The sequence below is a fragment of the Salmo salar genome, chromosome ssa06 (assembly GCF_905237065.1).
Source record: "Salmo salar chromosome ssa06, Ssal_v3.1, whole genome shotgun sequence".
Classification (NCBI taxonomy): domain Eukaryota; kingdom Metazoa; phylum Chordata; class Actinopteri; order Salmoniformes; family Salmonidae; genus Salmo; species Salmo salar.
The window spans coordinates 94,077,202-94,100,683 of NC_059447.1; the positions used below are offsets into that span (position 1 = coordinate 94,077,202).

General features: G+C 43.5%; 1 protein-coding gene across 1 annotated transcript in view; it reads right to left on the bottom strand.

Moving 5' to 3' along the window:
- The window catches only part of LOC106591869 (runt-related transcription factor 2), a 68,968-nt gene extending 47,303 nt beyond the window's left edge, over positions 1 to 21,665 (bottom strand). Inside the window, exons 1-3 of the mRNA XM_045721227.1 lie at positions 21,205 to 21,665; positions 15,453 to 15,609; positions 1,702 to 1,806 (exon numbers count right to left, since the gene is read on the bottom strand). Of these exons, the coding sequence (XP_045577183.1) occupies positions 1,702 to 1,806; positions 15,453 to 15,609; positions 21,205 to 21,483 (541 nt within the window). The 5' untranslated portion in view covers positions 21,484 to 21,665. The remainder of the gene's footprint in view (positions 1 to 1,701; positions 1,807 to 15,452; positions 15,610 to 21,204) is intronic.
- Between the last annotated feature and the right edge of the window lie 1,817 nt (positions 21,666 to 23,482).

Consider the following 23,482-nt stretch of genomic DNA (forward strand, 5'->3'; position numbering starts at 1 on the left):
GGTCTGGATTTGGAGTCACACTCAAAATTAAAGTGGAAAACCACACTACAGGCTGATCCAACTTTGATGTAATGTCCTTAAATCAAGTCAAAATGAGGCTCAGTAGTGTGTGTGGCCTCCACGTGCCTGTATGACCTCCCTACAACGCCTGGGCATGCTCCTGATGAGGTGGCAGATGGTCTCCTGAGGGATCTCCTCCCAGACCTGGACTAAAGCATCCGCCAACTCCTGGACAGTCTGTGGTGCAACGTGGCGTTGGTGGATGGAGCGAGACATGATGTCCAAGATGTGCTCAATTGGATTCAGGTCTGGGGAACGGGCGGGCCAGTCCATAGCATCAATGCCTTCCTCTTGCAGGAACTGCTGACACACTCCAGCCACATGAGGTCTAGCATTGTCTTGCATTAGGAGGAACCCAGGGCCAACCGCACCAGCATATGGTCTCACAAGGGGTCTGAGGATCTCATCTCGGTACCTAATGGCAGTCAGGCTACCCCTGGCGAGCACATGGAGGGCTGTGCGGCCCCCCAAAGAAATGCCACCCCACATCATGACTGGCCCACCGCCAAACCGGTCATTCTGAAGGATGTTGCAGGCAGCAGAACGTTCTCCACGGCGTCTCCAGACTCTGTCACGTTTGGCACGTGCTCAGTGTGAACCTGCTTTCATCTGTGAAGAGGACAGGGCGCCAGTGGCGAATTTGCCAATCTTGGTGTTCTCTGGCAAATGCCAAACGTCCTGCACAGTGTTGGGCTGTAAGCACAACCCCCACCTGTGGACGTTGGGCCCTCATACCACCCTCATGGAGTCTGTTTCTGACCGTTTGAGCAGACACATGCACATTTGTAGCCTGCTGGAGGTCATTTTGCAGGGCTCTGGCAGTGCTCCTCCTGCTCCTCCATGCACAAAGGCGGAGGTAGCGGTCTTGCTGCTGGGTTGTTGCCCTCCTACGGCCTCCTCCACGTCTCCTGATGTACTGGCCTGTCTCCTGGTAGCGCCTCCATGCTCTGGACACTACGCTGACAGACCCAGCAAACCTTCTTGCCACAGCTCGCATTGATGTGCCATCCTGGATGAGCTGCACTACCTGAGCCACTTGTGTGGGTTGTAGACTCCGTCTCATGCTACCACTAGAGTGAAAGCACCGCCAGCATTCAAAAGTTACCAAAACATCAGCCAGGAAGCATAGGAACTGAGAAGCGGTCTGTGGTCACCACCTGCAGAACCACTCCTTTATTGGGGGTGTCTTGCTAATTGCCTATAATTTCCACCTGTTGTCTATTCCATTTGCACAACAGCATGTGAAATTTATTGTCAATCAGTGTTGCTTCCTAAGTGGACAGTTTGATTTCACAGAAGTGTGATTGACTTGGAGTTACATTGTGTTGTTTAAGTGTTCCCTTTATTTTTTTGAGCAGTGTATGTGTATGTATGTATGTGTATGCGTGTGTACGTGTGTGTGTGTGTGTGTGTGTGTGTGTGTGTGTGTGTGTGTGTGTGTGTGTGTGTATGCATGTGTACGTGTGTGTGTGTGTGTGTATGTGTGTGTGTATGCATGTGTACGTGTGTGTGTGTGTGTGTATGTGTGTGTGTGTATGCATGTGTACGTGTGTGTGTGTGTGTGTGTGTGTATGTGTGTGTGTGTGTATGCATGTGTACGTGTGTGTGTGTGTGTGTGTGTGTGTGTGTGTGTGTACTCACTCCGAGGCTCGCGGGGTCCGTCCACGGTGACTTTAATGGCTCGATGGTACGTCGCTACTTGAGGAGGGTTGGTGAAGACGGTGATGGTCAGCGTGAAGCTCTTTCCTTTGGGAACATCATCAGACACACTGAGTCAGAGGGGCCCAGTCCAGGACAATCACCTGCATTCATTACTTAAATTCACCACCCTCTTGATTCAACGGTAAGGCAAGAGATTTTCGATGTACCGATTCCATGGCACATATATTTATAAACTGATACGCAAAAACGACGCCAGATTCAAAATACTTTTTTCTTTTATTATACAAAAATTCTTGCAACCAATATAATGTTTGATATATTGGGGATAAAACCATCCCAGCTCTGTAGATCTGGATGTGAAGAGACACAATCATTAGATCATTTGTTTTGGTACTGTCCATATGTACCTTGTTTTTAGTCACAGGTCCAGAAATGGCTACAGAATTACAACATTTACTTAGAGCCAACTCTGAAAATTGCACTGCTGGGTGATTTGAAAAGTCATAGTCAATCGATCAATAATCTAATAATACCGTTAGCAAAAAAAAAAAAAAATTCATCTTTAATTTAACGGAGAGATCTGTCGTTAAACTATGAAAATAGAAAGGTTCAGAAACATCACAGCACAGTTGAAAAAATATATGGCAAATAAACTCTTCCCACTGTCAAATGCGTTTATTTTCAGAAAAATTAACATGTGTAAATATTTGTATGAACATAACAAGATTCAACAACTGAGACATAAACTGAACAAGTTCCACAGACATGTGACTAACAGAAACTGAATAATGTGTCCCTGAACAAAGGGGGGGTCAAAATCAAAAGTAACAGTCAGTATCTGGTGGCCACCAGCTGCATTAAGTACTGCAGTTCATCTCCTCCTCATGGACTGCACCAGATTTACCAGTTCTTGCTGTGAGATGTTACCCCACTCTTCCACCAAGGCACCGGCAAGTTCCCGGACATTTCTGGGGGGGAATGGCCCTAGCCCTCCCCTTCCGATCCAACAGGTCCCAGACGTGCTCAATGGGATTGAGAGCCGGGCTCTTCGCTGGCCATGGCAGAACACTGATATTCCTGTCTTGCAGGAAATCACGCACAGAACGAGCAGTATGGCTGGTGGCATTGTCATGCTGGAAGGTCATGTCAGGATGAGCCTGCAGGAAGGGTACCACATGAGGGAGGAGGATGTCTTCCCTGTAACGCACAGCGTTGAGATTGCCTGCAATGACGGACCCTCCACCTCCAAATCGATCCCGCTCCAGAGTACAGGCCTCGGTGTAACGCTCATTCCTTTGACGATAAACGCGAATCCGACCATCACCCCTGGTGAGACAAAACCGTGACTCGTCAGTGAAGAGCACTTTTTGCCAGTCCTGTTTGGTCCAGCGACGGTGGGTTTGTGCCCATAGGCGACGTTGTTGCCGGTGATGTCTGGTGAGGACCTGCCTTACAACAGGCCTACAAACCCTTAGTCCAGCCTCTCTCAGCCTATTGCGGACAGTCTGAGCACTGATGGAGGGATTGTGCGTTCCTGGTGTAACTCGGGAAGTTGTTGTTGCCATCCTGTACCTGTCCCGCAAGGTGTGATGTTCAGATGTACCGATCCTGTGCAGGTGTTGTTACACGTGGTCTGCCACTGCGAGGACGATCAGCTGTCCGTCCTGTCTCCCTGTAGCACTGTCTTAGGCGTCTCACAATACGGACATTGCAATTTATTGCCCTGCATGCCTAAGGCACATTCACGCAGATGAGCAGGGACCCTGGGCATCTTTCTTTTGGTGTTTTTCAGAGTCAGTAGAAAGGCCTCTTTAGTGTCCTAAGTTTTCATAACTGTGACCTTAATTGCCTACCGTCTGTAAGCTGTTAGTGTCTTAACGACCGTTCCACAGGTGTATGTTCATTAATTGTTTATGGTTCATTGAACAAACATGGGGAAACAGTGTTTAAACCCTTTACAATGAAGATCTGTGAAGTTATTTGGATTTTTACTAATTATCTTTGAAAGACAGGGTCCTGAAAAAGGGACGTTTCTTTTCTCGCTGAGTTTAGAAATCCAAACTGGATGGTCTTCAGGGACTGATGGGAGGGGTTGAATGGAGCTGAAGGGTGGAACTAAAAACAACAAGATAACTAATGTCAAACATACTGTGTCTGTAATATATATATATATAGTATGTATATATATATAGTATGTATAAGCTGGAAGTAGAAGCCTAAATGTTGTTATCCATTAATTTACTCCCATTAGGGGAGGGGTGGTTGGGTTAGCAGAAAACAATAAAGGAATATATATACACACACACATATATTATATATATATATATATATATATATATATATATATACAAATCTTTGTTTTTGAAAGGAACAGTACAGGAAAAATAACGGAACTATAGAAGTAATATCGGACTAATATAGGAGTAGGATAGGAGTAATATAGGAGTAAAATCAGACTGATATAGGAGTAGGATAGGAGTAAGAAAGGAGCATGATAGGAGTAAAATAGGAGCTACAGGAGTAAAATCAGACTGATATAGGAGGAGGATAGGAGTAGGGTAGGAGTAGGGTAGGAGTAGGGTAGGAGTAGGGTAGGAGTAGGATAGGAGTAGGGTAGGAGTAGGATAGGAGTAGGATAGGAGTAAAATCAGACTGATATAGGAGTAGGATAGGAGTAGGGTAGGAGTAGGATAGGAGTAGGATAGGAGTAGGGTAGGAGTAGGATAGGAGTAAAATCAGACTGATATAGGAGTAGGATAGGAGTAGGGTAGGAGTAGGATAGGAGTAGGGTAGGAGTAGATTAGGAGTAGGATAGGAGTAATATAGGAGTAAAATCAGACTGATATAGGAGGAGGATAGGAGTAATATAGGAGTAGGATAGGAGTAAAATCAGACTGATATAGGAGTAGGATAGGAGTAGGGTAGGAGTAGGATAGGAGTAGGGTAGGAGTAGGATAGGAGTAGGATAGGAGTAATATAGGAGTAAAATCAGACTGATATAGGAGGAGGATAGGAGTAATATAGGAGTAGGATAGGAGCAAGAAAGGAGTAGGATAAGAGTAATATAGGAGTGATATAGGAGTAGGATTGGAGTAATATAGGAGTAGGATTGGAGTGATATAGGAGTAGGATAAGAGTAATATAGGAGTAATATCGGAGTAGGATTGGAGTAATATAGGAGTAGCATAAGAGTAATATAGGAGTAATATAGGAGTAGGATTGGAGTAATATAGGAGTAGGATAAGAGTAGAATAAGAGTAATGTAGGAGTAGGATAGAAGTTATATATGAGTAGTATGTGAGTAGGATAGGAGTAATATAGGAGTAATATAGGTATAGGATAGGAGTAATATAGGAGTAGGATAGGAGTAACATAGGAGCAGGATAGGAGTAATATAGGAGTAGGATAGGAGTAATATAGGAGCAGGATAGGAGTAATATAGGAGTAGGATAGGAGTAATATATGAGTAATATAGGAGCAGGATACAAGTAATATAGGAGTAGGATAGGAGTAATATAGGAGTAATATAGGTATAGGATAGGAGTAATATAGGAGTAGGATAGGAGTAACATAGGAGCAGGATAGGAGTAATATAGGAGTAGGATAGGAGTAATATAGGAGCAGGATAGGAGTAATATAGGAGTAGGATAGGAGTAATATATGAGTAACATAGGAGCAGGATAGGAGTAATATAGGAGTAGGATAGGAGTAATATAGGAGTAACATAGGAGTAGGATAGGAGTAACATAGGAGCAGGATAGGAGTAATATAGGAGTAGGATAGGAGTAATATAGGAGTAACATAGGAGTAGGATAGGAGTAACATAGGAGTAGGATAGGAGTAATATAGGAGCAGGATAGGAGTAATATAGGAGTAGGATATGAGTAATATAGGAGTAACATAGGAGTAGGATAGGAGTAACATAGGAGCAGGATAGGAGTAATATATGAGTAGGATATGACTAAAATAGGAGTAGGATATTAGTAATATTGGCATAGGATATGAGTAATATAGGAGTAGGATAGGAGTAACACAGGAGTAGGATAGGAGTAACATAGGAGTAGGATATGAGTAATATATGAGTAGGATAGGACTAAAATAGGAGTAGGATATTAGTAATATTGGCATAGGATATGAGTAATATAGGAGTAGGATAGGAGTAATACAGAAGTAATATAGGAGATATATAGGAGTAGGATAAGAGTAATATAGGAGTAGGATATGAGTAAACATGGAGTAGGATATGAGTAAACATGGAGTAGGATATGAATAATATAAGAGTAGGATATGAGTAATATAGGAGTAGGATATGAGTAATATAGGAGTAGGATAGAAGTAATATATGAGTAATATTTGAAATAGGATAGGGGTAACATAGGAGTAGCATAGGAGTAGGATAGGAGTAGGATATGAGAAATAATGGAGTAGGATAGGAGTAGGATTGAGGTAATGTAGAAGTAGAATATCAGTAATATAGGAGTAATATAGGAGTAGTATAGGAGTATCATATGAGTAATATAGGAGTGGTGTAGCAGTAGGACAGGACTAATATAGGATTAGGATAGGAGTAGGATAGGAGTAATATAAGAGAAGAATAAATGTAATATAGGAGTAGGATAGGACTAATATAGGAGTAGGATTTGAGTAATATAAGAGTAATATAGTGGTAATATAGGTGTAGGATAGGACTAATATAGGAGTAGGATATGAGTAATATAGGAGTAGGATTGGAGTAATATAGGAGTAGGATAGGAGTAATATAGGAGTAGAATAGGAGTAATATAGGAGTAGGATAGGAGTAATATAGGAGTAGGATAGGAGTAATATAGGCGTAGGATAGGAGTAATATAGGAGTAGGATAGGAATAATATAGGAGGATAGGAGTAATATTGGAGTAGGATAGGAGTAATATAGGAGTAGGATAGGAGTAATATAGGAAAAGGATAGGAGTAGGATAGAAGTAATATAGGAGTAGGATAGGAGTAATATAGGAGTAGGATAGGAGTAATATAGGAGTAGGATAGAAGTAATATAGAAGGATAGGAGTAAGATAGGAAAAGGATAGGAGTAGGATAGAAGTAATATAGGAGTAGGATAGGAGTAACAGGCTACAGAGCAAGATTCAGACAGTGCCAGACAGACACTATAATGACCTTCTATAAAATATGATCAGTCCAGATTGATTGAGAGAGAGAGAGAGAGAGAGAGAGAGAGAGAGAGAGAGAGAGAGAGAGAGAGAGAGAGAGAGAGAGAGAGAGAGAGAGAGAGAGAGAGAGAGAGAGAGAGAGAGAGAGAGAGAGAGAGAGAGAGAGAGAGAGAGAGAGAGAGAGAGAGAGAGAGAGAGAGAGAGAGAGAGAGAGAGAGAGGCCAATCATCAGTCATGTGTTACTGCAGACTGCAAACCTCACTGCACCCTCCTACTGAATTAGTGTGTGTGTGTATAGAGGTTACAGCAGGTGAGATTCTCTTCTTGGCAACTGAACTGAGACTCAACGAAATCAATGATTAGTGATGCCGTGTGGCTGTGTGGTGTCCAGCTAGTCACTGGTGATGCCGTGTGGTGTCCAGCTAGTCACTGGGGATGCCATGATGCCGTATGGTGTCCAGCTAGTCACTGGGGATGCCGTGTGGTGTCCAGCTAGTCACTGGGGATACCGTGTGGCCGTGATGCCGTGTGGTGTCCAGCTAGTCACTGGGGATGCCATGATGCCGTGTGGTGTCCAGCTAGTCACTGGGGATGCCGTGTGGTGTCCAGCTAGTCACTGGGGATGCCATGATGCCGTGTGGTGTCCAGCTAGTCACTGGGGATGCCGTGTGGTGTCCAGCTAGTCACTGGGGATGCCATGTGGTGTCCAGCTAGTCACTGGAAGATACCGTGTGGCCGTGATGCCGTGTGGTGTCCAGCTAGTCACTGGGGATGCCATGATGCCGTGTGTCCAGCTAGTCTGTCCTGTGTCCAGCTAGTCACTGGGGATGCCATGATGCCGGTGTGTCCAGCTAGTCACTGATGCCGTGGGTTCCAGCTAGTCACTGGTGCCGATGTGGTGTCCAGCTAGTCACTGGGGATGCCGTGTGGTGTCCAGCTAGTCACTGGGGATGCCGTGTAGTGTCCAGCTAGTCACTGGCGATGCCGTGTGGCCGTGTGGCCGTGATGCCGTGTGGTGTCCAGCTAGTCACTGGGGATGCCATGATGCCGTGTGGTGTCCAGCTAGTCACTGGGGATGCCGTGGGATTAGCCTCAGCTACGTGGTGTTTTGTGATTTGTTTGTCCCTGATGGTAGACCCTTATCCTCTATCTAACCCTTATTCAATGAATTAACCCCTAAATATATAACACCATTCTCACTGGGTTATTCAGGCCTTCCTGGTTTTTACCAACATTTCAAATGAATGAAAAAAGGAAACCGCACACTGTTCTTGATAGTATCACTGATATTTAATAAGCTTACGTATCGGCCTAACGGCCTTCGTCAGAGCTTTTGTGAATTTTCAGAAAACAGCACCTCTATGTAGACCTGGGTGGGGCTAGGTGTTGCCATGCACCTGTAACAAGATTGCTCAGATGTGCGAGTGCCTTTTGAACCAACATTTCAAATAAAAATACTTGAATAGGCATGATTATGAAATTAGGAAATCACTCGGCTGTGAAAAGCCAACTGACATTTACTCCTGAGGTGCTGACTTGTTGCACCCTCGACAACCACTGTGATTATTATTATTTGACCCTGCTGGTCATTTATGAACATTTGAACATCTAGGCCATGGTCTGTTATAATCTCCACCCGGCACAGCCAGTAGAGGACTGGTCACCCCTCAGAGCCTGGTTCCTCTCTACCCAGTACAGCCAGTAGAGGACTGGTCACCCCTCAGAGCCTGGTTCCTCTGGTCTACCCAGTACAGCCAGAAGAGGACTGGCCACCCCTCATAGCCTGGTTCCTCTCTACCCAGTACAGCCAGTAGAGGACTGGCCACCCCTCATAGCCTGGTTCCTCTCTACCCAGTACAGCCAGAAGAGGACTGGTCACCCCTCAGAGCCTGGTTCCTCTCTACCCGGCACAGCCAGAAGAGGACTGGCCACCCCTCATAGCCTGGTTCCTCTCTAGGTTTCTTCCTAGGTTCTGGCCTTTCTAGGGAGTTTTTCCTAGCCACCCCTCAGAGCCTGGTTCCTCTGGTCTACCCAGTACAGCCAGAAGAGGACTGGCCACCCCTCATAGCCTGGTTCCTCTCTACCAAGTACAGCCAGTAGAGGACTGGCCACCCCTCAGAGCCTGGTTCCTCTCTACCCAGTACAGCCAGAAGAGGACTGGCCACCCCTCATAGCCTGGTTCCTCTCTAGGTTTCTTCCTAGGTTTTGGCCTATCTAGGGAGTTTTTCCTAGCCACCGTGCTTCTACACCTGCATTGCTTGCTGTTTGGGGTTTTAGGCTGGGTTTCTGTACAGCACTTTGAGATATCAGCTGATGTAAGAAGCGCTTTATAAATAAATTTGATTTGATTAAGGGAAATATTAACGATAAATTCACACTAATGACATAATGCAATGTCATCTAATATAGATATAGAAATAAATATAGAATATAGAAAAATAAATATAGAAAAATAGATATAGAATATAGAAAAAGAAATATAGAATATAGAAAAGAACAAATATATAGAGGTTGCGGTATACAGTATACTATAACTATATTCAGAACATTTAAGTATTTTAACAGATATGAAGTTCCTTCGGAAAGTATTCACACCCCTCGACTTTTTTCCCACGTTGTAGTTTTATGGATGGCATGCTTTGTCACTGGTCTACACACAATACCACAATGTCAAACTGGAATTATGTTTTCCAAAATTGTTTACAAATGAATTTAAAATGTTTAAAAAAAAAAAGCTTTTAAATAAATTCCTGAGGAAAGGCCACTACTTTACTACAACCCACAATCCAGGTGTACGTGAGTTAGTGTGTATGTTGTGTGAGTTTGTACCTGTGTTTGTGACACTTCACAATCCCCGTTTTTCTATAAGGTGTATTTTTTTATCTGTTTTTAAAATTTGTATCTGTTTTTATTTATTTTTTGTAATCTGATCGTACTGCTTGCATGACTTACTTGATGTGGAATTAGAGTTCCATGTAGTCATGGCTCTCTGCAGTACTGTGTGCCTCCCATAGTCTGTTCTGGACTTGGAAATGTCTTGAGTCAATTAGTAAATAAATTCAGGAGTAGAAATTTGCCTGAAAAGTCTTATAATAAGATGCATGGACTCATTCTGTGTGCAATAATAGGGTTTAACATGATTTTTGAATGACTACCTCATCTTTGTACCCCACACATACAATTATCTGTAAGGTCCCTCAGTCGAACAGTGAATTTCACAGCACAGATTCAAGCACAAAGACCAGGGAGGTTTTCCAATGCCTCCCAAAGAAGGGCACGTATTGGTAGATGGGGTAAAAATATAAAAAGAGGACATTGAACCTCCCTTTGCGCATGGTGAAGTTATTAATTACACTTTGGATGGCGTATTAATACACCCAGTCACTACAAAGATACAGGCGTCCTTCCTAACTCAGTTGCCGGAGAGGAAGGAAACTGTTCAGGGATTTCACCATGAGGCCAATGGGGACTTTAAAACAGTGATCAGAGAGAACTGAGGATGGATCAACAACATTGTAGTTACTCCAAAAATAGTTACCTAATTGACAGTGTGAAAAGAAGGAAGCCTATACAGAACAAAAATATTCCTAAATATCGTCCTGTTTGCAACAAAGCGCTAAAGCAATACTGCAAAAAATGTGGCAAAGCAATAAATTTTTTTTTTTTTACTGAATACAAAGTGTTATGTTTGGGAAAAATCGAATACAACACATGACTAAGTAACACTTAATATTTTCAAGCACAGTGGTGGCTGCATCATGTTATGGGTATGCTTGTAATAGTCAAGAACTTTGGAGTTTTTCAGGATAAAAAAGAAATAGGAATGGAGCAAAGCACAGGCAAAATCCTAGAGGAAAACCTGGTTCAGTCTGCTTTCCACAGGAGATTAATTCACCTTTCAGCAGGACAATAATCTAAAACACAAGGCCAAATCTACACTGGGGAGTTGCTTACCAAGAAGACAGTGAATGTTCCTGAGTGGCCGAGTTACAGTTTTGACATTCTACTTAAAAATCTATTGGCAAGACCTGAAAATGGTTGTCTAGCAATGATCAACAACCAATTTGACAGAGCTTGAAGAATTTTTTTAAAGAATAATGAGCAAATGTTGCACAATCCAGGTGTGTAAAGCTCTTAGAGACTTACCCTGAATGACTCACAGCTGTAATCACTGACAAAGGTGCTTCTACAAAGTATTGACTCAGAGGTGTGAATACTTATGTAAATGAGATATTTCTGTATTTCATGATCAATATATTTGCTAAAATGTCTAAAAACATGTGCATTTCACTTTGTGTACACACAATACCCCATAATGACAAAGTGAAATGCACATGTTTTTAGACATTTTAGCAAATTTATTGATCATGAAATACAGAAACATCTCATTTGTGTGGCCTATATTCATTTGTGTGGCCTATATTCAACTGTGGCCTAAATTCAGATAGATACAGATATAGACCCTAACTGTGGCCTAAATTCAGATAGATATAGACCCAAACTGTGGCCTAAATTCAGATAGATATAGATATAGACCCTAACTGTGGCCTAAATTCAGATAGATATAGACCCAAACTGTGGCCTAAATTCAGATAGATATAGATATAGACCCTAACTGTGGCCTAAATTCAGATAGATATAGACCCAAACTGTGGCCTAAATTCAGATAGATATAGGGGCATTCGGAAAGTATTCAGACCCCTTGAATATTTCCACATTTTGTTACGTTACAGTCTTATTCTAAAATGGATTAAATTGTTATTTTTTTTCTCTCATCAATCTACTCACAATATACCATAATGACAAAGCAAAAACAGATTTCTAGAACATTTTGCAAATGTATAAAAAAATAAAAAATAAACGAAAAATGACATTTACATAAATATTCCGATCATTAACTCAGTGCTTTGTTGAAGCACCTTTGGCAGCGATAACAGACTTGAGTTTTCTTGGGTATGACGCTACAAGCTCGGCACACCTGTATTTGGGGAGTTTCTCCCATTTCTTCTCTGCAGATCCTCTCAAGCTCTGTCAACTTTAACCTCTTTTAAAGGGTAAACGATTGTGGTCAACAACATGTGGTGAACAGGTCAACAGTATTTGTTCTGATCCCTCCTGTCTCAGCCTCCAGTATTTATGCTGCAGTAGTTTATGTGTCGGGGGGCTAGGGTCAGTCTGTTACATCTGGAGTATTTCTCTTGTCTTATCCGGTGTCCTGTGTGAATTTAAATATGCTCTCTCTAATTCTCTCTTTCTTTCTCTCTTTCTTTCTTTCTCTCGGAGGACCTGAGCCCTAGGACCATGCCTCAGGACTACCTGGCCTGATGACTCCTTGCTGTCCCCAGTCCACCTGGCCGTGCTGCTGCTCCAGTTTCAACTGTTCTGCCTGCGGCTATGGAACCCTGACCTGTTCACCGGACGTGCTTGTTGCACCCTCGACAACTACTATGATTAATATTATTTGACCATGCTGGTCATTTATGAACATTTTAACATCTTGACCATGTTCTGTTATAATATCCACCCTGCACAGCCAGAAGAGGACTGGCCACCACTCATAGCCTGGTTCCTCTCTAGGTTTCTTCCTAGGTTTTTGGCCTTTCTAGGGAGTTTTTCCTAGGGAGTTTTTCCTAGCCACCGTGCTTCTTTCACATGCATTGCTTGCTGTTTGGGGTTTTAGGCTGGGTTTCTGTACAGCACTTTGAGATATCAGCTGATGGACAAAGGGCTATATAAATACATTTGATTTGATGATTTGATTCAACAGGTCAACAGGTCAACAGATCAACAGATCAACAGGTCAACAGATCAACAGATCAACAGATCAACAGATCAACAGGTCAACAGATCAACAGGTCAACAGATCAACAGATCAACAGATCAACAAGTCAACAGGTCAACAAGTCAACAGATCATCAGGACAACAGGACAACAGGTCAACAAGTCAACAGATCAACAGGACAACAGGTCAACAAGTCAACAGATCATCAGGACAACAGGACAACAGGTCAACAAGTCAACAGATCAACAGGACAACAGGTCAACAAGTCAACAGATCAACAGACACAGATCAACAGGTCAACAAGTCAACAGATCAACAGGACAACAGGTCAACAAGTCAACAGATCAACAGTATGTAGTCAACAGATCAACAGATCAACAGGTCAACAAGTCAACAGATCAACAGTATGTAGTCAACAGATCAACAGCTCAACAGATCAACAGGTCAACAGATCAACAGGTCAACAGGTCAACAGATCAACAGGTCAACAGATCAACACTATGTGGTCAACAGTCCTCCATTCCAGGAATTAATTAAATCCTCAAAATAAAATGATCCCTTTTTAAATATTTGTAGTAAAATGCTCCATAATGAGCGGGCAGCAAAGCTAAAAGCACCCCTACCCCAGACTCCGTTCTTGTTTTAGGACTATTTTATAAAAGGCAGTTTTGAGATCTCAGACGGATATTTCCACGAGTCTGTAGGTTGAATAAAGTTGTTAAATATACTAGCAGCCTCCTTAAGAAGATAAACATGTTCCAGTTAGTCTGTCACCTTACAGTTAACGAGGGTCTTACGTTTGTTACAAATCTAAGAGCAGATTGGTAGAGCGTGTTTGTAGGTTGGACCGACCCTTGGGCGTTCACCATAGTCCAACAAAGGCTAAACAGTGGCTGCAACAAGGTCTTTTTCTAGCTTAAAATTAAACCAAAACTGTAAGAAAAGCCCAGATTTAGGTTTATGCTTTTTAGTGGGCTGTTGAACGTGGCTTGTTTTGCTGAGCGACTATCTGAAGCAGACTATGGGTTTGTTTTCGTGATCTAATAATAATGATTTTTGTACAGTTGAAGTCGGAAGTTTACGTCCATTTAGGTCGGAGTCGTTAAAACTCGTTTTTCAACCACTCCACAAATTTCTTGTTAACAAACTATAGTTTTGGCAAGTCGGTTAGGACGTCTACTTTGTGCATGACACAAATACTTTTTCCAACAATTGTTTACTGACAGATTATTTCACTTATAATTCACTGTATCACAATTCCAGTGGGTCAGATGTTTACATACACTAAGTTGACTGTGCCTTTAAACAGCTTGGAAAATTCCAGAAAATGATGTCATGGCTTTAGAAGCTTCTGATAGGCTAATTGACCTCATTTGTGTCAATTGGAGGTGTACCTATGGATGTATTTCAAGGCCCACCTTCAAACTCAGTGCCTCTTTGCTTGACATCTTGGGAAAATCAAAAGAAATCAGCCAAGACCTCAGAAAACAAATTGTAGACCTCCACAAGTCTGGTTCATCCTTGGGAGCAATTTCCAAATGCCTGAAGGTACCACGTTCATCTGTACAAACAATAGTACGCAAGTATAAACACCATGGGACCATGCAGCCGTCATACCGCTCAGGAAGGAGACGCGTTCTGTCTCCTAGAGATGAACGTACCTTGGTGCGAAAAGTGCAAATCAATCCCAGAACAACAGCAAAGGACCTTGTGAAGATGCTGGAGGAAACGGGTACAAAAGTATCTATATCCACAGTAAAACGAGTCCTATATCAACATAACCTGAAAGGCCGCTCAGCAAGGAAGAAGCCACTGCTCCAAAACCACCATAAAAAAAGCCAGACTACGGTTTGCAACTGCACATGGGGACAAAGATCGTACTTTTTGGAGAACTGTCCTCTGGTCTGATGAAACAAAAATAGAACTGCTTGGCCATAATGACCATCGTTATGATTGGAGGAAAAAGGGGGAGGCTTGGAAGCTGAAAAACACCATCCCAACCGTGAAGCACGGGGGTGGCAGCATCATGTTGTGGGGGTGCTTTGCTGCAGGAGGGACTGGTGCACTTCACAAAATAGATGGCATCATGGGGGAGGAAAATTATGTGGATATATTGAATCAACATCTCAGACATCAGTCAGGAAGTTAAAGCTTGGTCGCAAATGGGTCTTCCAAATGGACAATGACCCCAAGCGTACTTCCAAAGTTGTGGCAAAATGGCTTAAGGACAACAAAGTCAAGGTATTGGAGTGGCCATCACAAAGCCCTGACCTCAATCCCATAGAAAGTTTGTGGGCAGAACTGAAAAAGCGTGTGCGAGCAAGGAGGCCTACAAACCTGACTCAGTTACACCAGCTCTGTCAGGAGGAATGGGCCAAAATTCGCCCGACTTATTGTGGGAAGCTTGTGGAAGGCTACCCAAAACATTTGACCCAAGTTAAACAATTTAAAGGCAATGCTACTAAATACTAATTGAGTGTATGTAAACTTCTGACCCACTGGGAATGTGATGAAAGAAATCAAAGCTGAAATAAACCATTCTCTCTACTATTATTCTGACATTTCACATTCTTAAAATAAAGTGATGATCCTAACTGACCTAAGACAGGGAATTTTTACTAGGATTAAATGTCCGGAATTGTGGAAAAACTGAGTTTAAATGTATTTGGCTGAGGTGTATGTAAACATCCGACTTCAACTGTACGTAGATATGAAGATATAGACACTAACACACGGCCTACATTCAGTTAGATATAGATCCAGCATAATAACATATAGATGTAGGATAGTATAGACACTGACCCCGTCCGCTGCGGCCTACGAAACGCAGGTCGTTAAAGCGAGCCACCTGATTCTTCATCACTCCTGACGCATTCCTCAGCTCGGCCGAGTAGTTCTCATCGTTCCCCGCCATCACCGTGACGACCGTCCCATCAGTCACCTCTCCCAACCCAACAACCTGGAGAGGATTGCATGCTGGGATGTCATCGGTGAACTTAAGCACGGCACTGGAGCCTCCACACAAAATGGTGACTATCTTTCCATTTATATCTTTGCCTGTTTTTTTCGGAGGAGGGGGGGAGGGGGCCTGTAGATTTCTGTCAGTGTTTTGGGGGGGGGCTGTAGATTTCTGTCAGTGTTTTGGGGGGGGGCTGTAGATTTCTGTCAGTGTTTTGGGGGGGGGGCTGTAGATTTCTGTCAGTGTTTTGGGGGGGCTGTAGATTTCTGTCAGTGTTTTGGGGGGGGCTGTAGATTTCTGTCAGTGTTTTGGGGGGGGCTGTAGATTTCTGTCAGTGTTTTGGGGGGGGGCCTGTAGATTTCTCTCAGCGTTTTGGGGGGGCCTGTAGATTTCTGTCAGTGTTTTGGGGGGGGGCCTGTAGATTTCTGTCAGTGTTTTGGGGGGGGCTGTATATTTCTGTCAGTGTTTTGGGGGGGGGCTGTAGATTTCTGTCAGCGTTTTTTGGGGGGGGGCTGTAGATTTCTGTCAGTGTTTTGGGGGGGGCCTGTAGATTTCTGTCAGTGTTTTGGGGGGGGCCTGTAGATTTCTGTCAGTGTTTTTGGGGGGGGCCTGTATATTTCTGTCAGTGTTTTGGGGGGGCTGTAGATTTCTGTCAGTGTTTTGGGGGGGGGCCTGTAGATTTCTGTCAGTGTTTTGGGGGGGGGCTGTATATTTCTGTCAGTGTTTTGGGGGGGGGCTGTAGATTTCTGTCAGCGTTTTTGGGGGGGCTGTAGATTTCTGTCAGTGTTTTGGGGGGGCCTGTAGATTTCTGTCAGTGTTTTGGGGGGGCCTGTAGATTTCTGTCAGTGTTTTTGGGGGGGCCTGTAGATTTCTGTCAGTGTTTTGGGGGGGGCTGTAGATTTCTGTCAGTGTTTTGGGGGGGGCTGTAGATTTCTGTCAGTGTTTTGGGGGGGGCTGTAGATTTCTGTCAGTGTTTTGGGGGGGGCTGTAGATTTCTGTCAGTGTTTTGGGGGGGCCTGTAGATTTCTGTCAGTGTTTTGGGGGGGCCTGTAGATTTCTGTCAGTGTTTTGGGGGGGGCCTGTAGATTTCTGTCAGTGTTTTGGGGGGGGGCTGTAGATTTCTGTCAGTGTTTTGGGGGGGGGCTGTAGATTTCTGTCAGTGTTTTGGGGGGGGCTGTAGATTTCTGTCAGTGTTTTGGGGGGGGCTGTAGATTTCTGTCAGTGTTTTGGGGGGGGCTGTAGATTTCTGTCAGTGTTTTGGGGGGGGCTGTAGATTTCTGTCAGTGTTTTGGGGGGGGGCTTGTAGATTTCTGTCAGTGTTTTGGGGGGGGCTGTAGATTTCTGTCAGTGTTTTGGGGGGGGCTGTAGATTTCTGTCAGTGTTTTGGGGGGGGCTGTAGATTTCTGTCAGCGTTTTTTGGGGGGGGCTGTAGATTTCTGTCAGTGTTTTGGGGGGGGGCCTGTAGATTTCTGTCAGCGTTTTTGGGGGGGCTGTAGATTTCTGTCAGTGTTTTGGGGGGGGCTGTAGATTTCTGTCAGTGTTTTGGGGGGGGCTGTAGATTTCTGTCAGTGTTTTGGGGGGGGGCCTGTAGATTTCTGTCAGTGTTTTGGGGGGGGGCTGTAGATTTCTGTCAGTGTTTTGGGGGGGGCCTGTAGATTTCTGTCAGTGTTTTGGGGGGGGCTGTAAATTTCTGTCAGTGTTTTGGGAGGGGGGGCTGTACATTTCTGTCAGTGTTTTGGGGGGGGCTGTAGATTTCTGTCAGTGTTTTGGGGGGGGGCTGTAGATTTCTGTCAGTGTTTTGGGGGGGGCCTGTAGATTTCTGTCAGTGTTTTGGGGGGGGCTGTAGATTTCTGTCAGTGTTTTGGGAGGGGGGGCTGTACATTTCTGTCAGTGTTTTGGGGGGGGCTGTACATTTCTGTCAGTGTTTTGGGGGGGGGCTGTAGATTTCTGTCAGTGTTTTGGGGGGGCTGTAGATTTCTGTCAGTGTTTTGGGGGGGGCTGTAGATTTCTGTCAGTGTTTTGGGGGGGGGCCTGTAAATTTCTGTCAGTGTTTTGGGGGGGGCTGTATATTTCTGTCAGTGTTTTGGGGGGGGCTGTAGATTTCTGTCAGTGTTTTGGGGGGGCTGTAGATTTCTGTCAGTGTTTTGGGGGGGGGCTGTAGATTTCTGTCAGTGTTTTGGGGGGTGCCTGTAGATTTCTGTCAGTGTTTTGGGGGGGGGCTGTAGATTTCTGTCAGTGTTTTGGGGGGGGCTGTAGATTTCTGTCAGTGTTTTGGGGGGGATGTAGATTTCTGTCAGTGTTTTGGGGGGGGCTGTAGATTTCTGTCAGTGTTTTGGGGGGGGCCTGTAGATTTCTGTCAGTGTTTTGGGGGGGGCTGTAGATTTCTGTCAGTGTTTTGGGGGGGGCTGTAGATTTCTGTCAGTGTTTTGGGGGGGGCTGTAGATTTCTGTCAGTGTTTTGGGGGGGGCTGTAGATTTCTGTCAGTGTTTTGGAGGGGGGGCTGTAGATTTCTGTCAGTGTTTTGGGGGGGCTGTAGATTTCTGTCAGTGTTTTGGGGGGGATGTAGATTTCTGTCAGTGTTTTGGGGGGGCTGTATATTTCTGTCAGTGTTTTGGGGGGGCCTGTAGATTTCTGTCAGTGTTTTGGGGGGGGGGCTGTAGATTTCTGTCAGTGTTTTGGGGGGGGCTGTAGATTTCTGTCAGTGTTTTGGGGGGGGGCTGTAGATTTCTGTCAGTGTTTTGGGGGGGGCTGTAGATTTCTGTCAGTGTTTTGGAGGGGGGCTGTAGATTTCTGTCAGTGTTTTGGGGGGGGCTGTAGATTTCTGTCAGTGTTTTGGGGGGGGGGCTGTAGATTTCTGTCAGTGTTTTGGGGGGGGCTGTAGATTTCTGTCAGTGTTTTGGGGGGGGGCTGTAGATTTCTGTCAGTGTTTTGGGGGGGGGGGCTGTAGATTTCTGTCAGTGTTTTGGGGGGGGGGCCTGTAGATTTCTGTCAGTGTTTTGGGGGGGGGCTGTAGATTTCTGTCAGTGTTTTGGAGGGGGGCTGTAGATTTCTGTCAGTGTTTTGGGGGGGGACTGTAGATTTCTGTCAGTTTTTTGGGGGGGGCTGTAGATTTCTGTCAGTGTTTTGGGGGGGGCTGTAGATTTCTGTCAGTGTTTTGGGGGGGGCTGTATATTTCTGTCAGTGTTTTGGGGGGGGGGGGGCTGTAGATTTCTGTCAGTGTTTTGGGGGGGGGGCTGTAAATGTCTGTCAGTGTTTTGGGGTGAAATAACTCATTAGATCGCTCATTATAATGACCTGATACCGGGACAGAAACTAAAAGAGGCAAGCAATAGTTTTATTTATTCTATTAATATATTACATGTGTGTCACAATACAACAGGTGTAAACATTAACAGTTAAATGTTTACTTCCGAGCTCATTCAAATCAAATCAAATGTTATTGGTCACATCCACATGGTTAGCAGGCGTTAATGGTCACATGGTTAGCAGGCGTTAATGGTCACATGGTTAGCAGGCGTTAATGGTCACATGGTTAGCAGGCGTTAATGGTCACATGGTTAGCAGGCGTTAATGCGAGTGTAGCGAAACGCTTGTGTTTCTAGTTCCGACCGTGCGGTAATATCTAACAAGTAATATCTACCATAAATTATGGGAGATGCATGCCTGCATTTCATTTTATGTAATTATTGTTTTTTCGAATTTAATTACAATTAGGACAGCAAATGTGTAAAATGTCCCTCAATTTCGAAGTTAATTTGAGTGGTGAAAAATAAATATCATTCCCAATAATGCAGAGTTAAACAAGTAGGACAAGGAATGATAGTAGTCCATATAGTAATAAATAGACTGTAGAAAAGGTGGTTGGGTTGAGGATGAGACCTCACTGATACTATATTACTGCGGTTCAGTTCTACAGATCTGGTATTAATCCTAAAATTAGATATATTTATAAAAATAAAAAAACGTAGATCTCTTTTAAAACTTAAAAAAGTATATATATATATATATATATATAAAATGTTTAGATCTCTTTTCAAACTTATAAAAATATATAAATATAAATATATACACATGTCAATATGTTCTCCATCATGTCAGTGAGTAGGACGTTTGAACATCATGGTGTGTAAACCGAGATAGCTGGAGGCTAACTCTACCATCTGATTACAGGACCTCTAATCAGGTTATCTTCAGGTTATAGGACGTTTGAACATCATGGTGTGTAAACCGAGATAGCTGGAGGCTAACTCTACCATCTGATTACAGGTTAATGAAGATAATTGCAGGTGGAGCTGCAGCCTGCCTGTAGTCTACAGGCATATTAGCTATATATAATAATAATAATAATAAAACCACGTGTATGACGATGGCTGGTGAAATTAGAACGCATTGCCAACACTAAAGAAATACTTATAAACACGATCGTTTAAATATACAGATGATTCTTCTATTATTGTTAGTTATATTCATATTATTTAAAGTGGTATTTGAACAGCGTTCAGCAGGCCGCTTTGCAGCTGATGTCGCCCTGTGATGACAGTGACAACAATAGGCCTACATTAAACGGCAAAAGTGGAAAAAAAAATAGAGAACATTATCAGATTAAAATTATTTTAGATATTATTTATTTGGTGTATTATTTTTTTTACGCCGCAAAAAAATTAAAGGATGAGTTAAATGAATTTGGTGTTCCCAGTAATGCCCTAGGGTTATATGTAAATCAACATCCGTAATGAATTAATATATATTTACAAGGAACAGATGAAGTTGTATAATTGTGTGTGTGTGTGGGGGGGGAAATCCAGGCCTAAATTGAACTATTTAGCAATATGTTTATCAAACGCATCTGTTTTCTTATTTATTTAGGATTCTGTATAAATTATGGGAGATGGATGCCTGCATTTCATTTGATGTAATTATTGTTTTTTCGAATTTAATTACAATTAGGACAGCAAATGTGTAAAATGTCCCTCAATTTCGAAGTTAATTTGAGTGGTGAAAAATAGAATTATTTCAGTAAGCGTGAGGTGGTTATAATATCTAAAGGCGATGTGACCAATAACTCCAGTTTGTCTCCCAGCGGCGGAGACATTAACAGAGATGTGTCATGAACATTGTTTTTTTTTTAAATATATAATTGATGAAAGTTAACATACATAACATGTTTCCATTCCACGCCTCGCTGCTCCCAATTATCAGCTTTACACAATAATGCCTTGTTAATTAAATTCCTCAAAGAAGCACGCTACTCTCTCTCCTCAATCCAAATCTGTTGAAACAAACCGACAACATCTGCAGACCAACACTAAATATTATAGGAATAAGACTAACACAAATTCTAAATTATAATTTGTAAAACTAATTTTTATGGCAGAGCAATAGCCTAGTATTTTATAAAAGCATAAACACATTCATTTTCCGGGACCAAACCCACCCCCCCAGTACAGAAATTCAAAATAAGACTTTTTCTCCCAGTTGCTACGTAGGCCTATGAAATATTTGATGTGTAAAGAGTGTTTTACCTAGATATATTTAATATAAAATATAAATATGTATAAGGAGAGTGTATAAAGTTATAAAGAGAGTGTAATTTACCTTGAAGGCGACGGGAAGCGTCTTGTTGCAGCGCCAGTGAGACGGTAACACCGAGCAGAGGAAGTTCGGGCTGTCAGTCCGTACCAGTTCCGCCGGGTGGTCCGCTATGATCTCCGCCATGCTCCGGTTCTCCTGCAGGCGCAGCCTTGGCAACGTGCTGTCTTGCTGCCCGGTCCCGTTCGGTGTGTTGAGCTCGTTCATCTTAGCCGGGACCGGCTGGAGGCTACCGGACGGTGGGCTAAACCTCCGCGTGGCGCTGGGATCTACGGGAATGCGCATTACATCAGATTGGGTTACAGCACAGTCACTAGATTAGTGGAAAGAGTCAAGACCACCACCGTCCGTTCTCCTCTCCTCTTTAGCGACTCAGTCTGTCTGTCTGTCTGCTCGACGCAGCTGAGAAACGTCAGCTCACGGGACAACGGAAAATGGGACTCGCTACATTTCTCTCCACTGCAGATTTTCTCTGGGCGCCTCGGTGCCTCAAAATAAAACCGTCTCCAGCTACATAACCACATCTGAACGTAGCGAGTGGGATTATTATTTCATTTTTTTTTTTTTTTAGGACATTTTCATTGTTATTAAATCCGCGTCAAAACACGAGACCGATTTCATCATGTGTGAATTTAATTAAGTCTGATTAAAAAAAATAAATCCAAGTAATCTAAAATTAACCTACTAAAAGAAACAAAACACAAAAGTCTCTTTCCCTTCAGTAGTCAGCGGCTCCAGGTGCGTCTGCGGATCTTCGACCCTGCAGGCTGTTACACGTACAAAACACTTCCAAAGGCACGGCAATAAACGTGCGAAAACGGCTTTCAACAATCATCTACAATGCTGTTTATAGCCAGTATATATATATATATATATATATATATATATATATATATATATATATATATATATATATATATATATATATATATGTTTCAGTAAAATGTACATCAGCCAAAAGAATATTCCCAACCTAACCCATGTAACACAATCTATAATGCATTAATGTAGCCTATATGACCGGGTTAAACGGTGGATGAGTTAGATAAAAACGGTGAGTCGGTGAGATAAATGTTTAGGTTTTAGTAGCCATGATACCGTGTTGCGGCGGAAAAGGAGGCCGGGTTTCCCGGTGCCTCTTTCCTGACGGTTTGTGGTTTATAAAGGGTATCTGTCCGGTGACCGGCGCTTATTAACGTGCTGATGACACACCACGTGTTGTCACCGGGACCTATGATGCCCTTGACCGTCTACCGATGACCATTATGTTACCGGTTAGGTTACTAATGCTACAGAGGACATACCGCTTTGACGATGTGTTTAAAATTAAATACATATTGTAGCCTACACGTGTAACTAGTTTAACAGTTTATTAATATCGTTTTATGATTAAAAGCGTCATATAACAGTGCCTACAAAAACACGAAACCCCCCAGTTGTAAACAAATACATACCGAGATGCCATCCATCTCCCATACAGCCCATGACTTTTTAACTTTCCAAATGAACATTGTACCAGTTGGGTTTTATCCCTGTCGCTAAAGTCATTCAGATGGAGTAGGATAGTCTCTCCCCGTATGCCTTCTGTCAATCAAACACGTGGCTAACTGTATAAAAAAAAAAAAAAAAGTTGACATTCACATTATCTGTGGTCTTCCGTGTCTGTAAATGTGTCACGTAATGTAGACTAGTCTGGTCGTTACAATGTTTTGTCCAGGAAGGAATGAAGGGAAAAGCCGAGTCAGAACTCAGACTGGAAGTGAACATGCAGGGAGGTGAGCTACTGAGTCACGGCAGGCTGGGGATGGGAGGGGAGACAGGTAGAGAGACAGACGGGCTGGGGAGGGGAGACAGGTAGAGAGAGAGACAGACAGACGGGCTGGGGAGGGGAGACAGGTAGAGAGACAGACAGACGGGCTGGGGAGGGGAGACAGGTAGAGAGACAGACGGGCTGGGGAGGGGAGACAGGTAGAGAGAGAGACAGACAGACGGGCTGGGGAGGGGAGACAGGTAGAGGGACAGACAGGCTGGGGATGGGAGGGGAGACAGGTGGAGAGACAGACAGGTGGCTGGGGAGAGGAGGGGAGACAGGTAGAGAGACAGATAGACGGGCTGGGGAGGGGAGACAGGTAGAGAGACAGACAGGCGGGCTGGGGAGAGGAGGGGAGACAGGTAGAGAGACAGATAGACGGGCTGGGGAGGGGAGACAGGTAGAGAGACAGACAGGCGGGCTGGGGAGAGGAGGGGAGACAGGTAGGGAGACAGACGGACGGGCTGGGGAGGG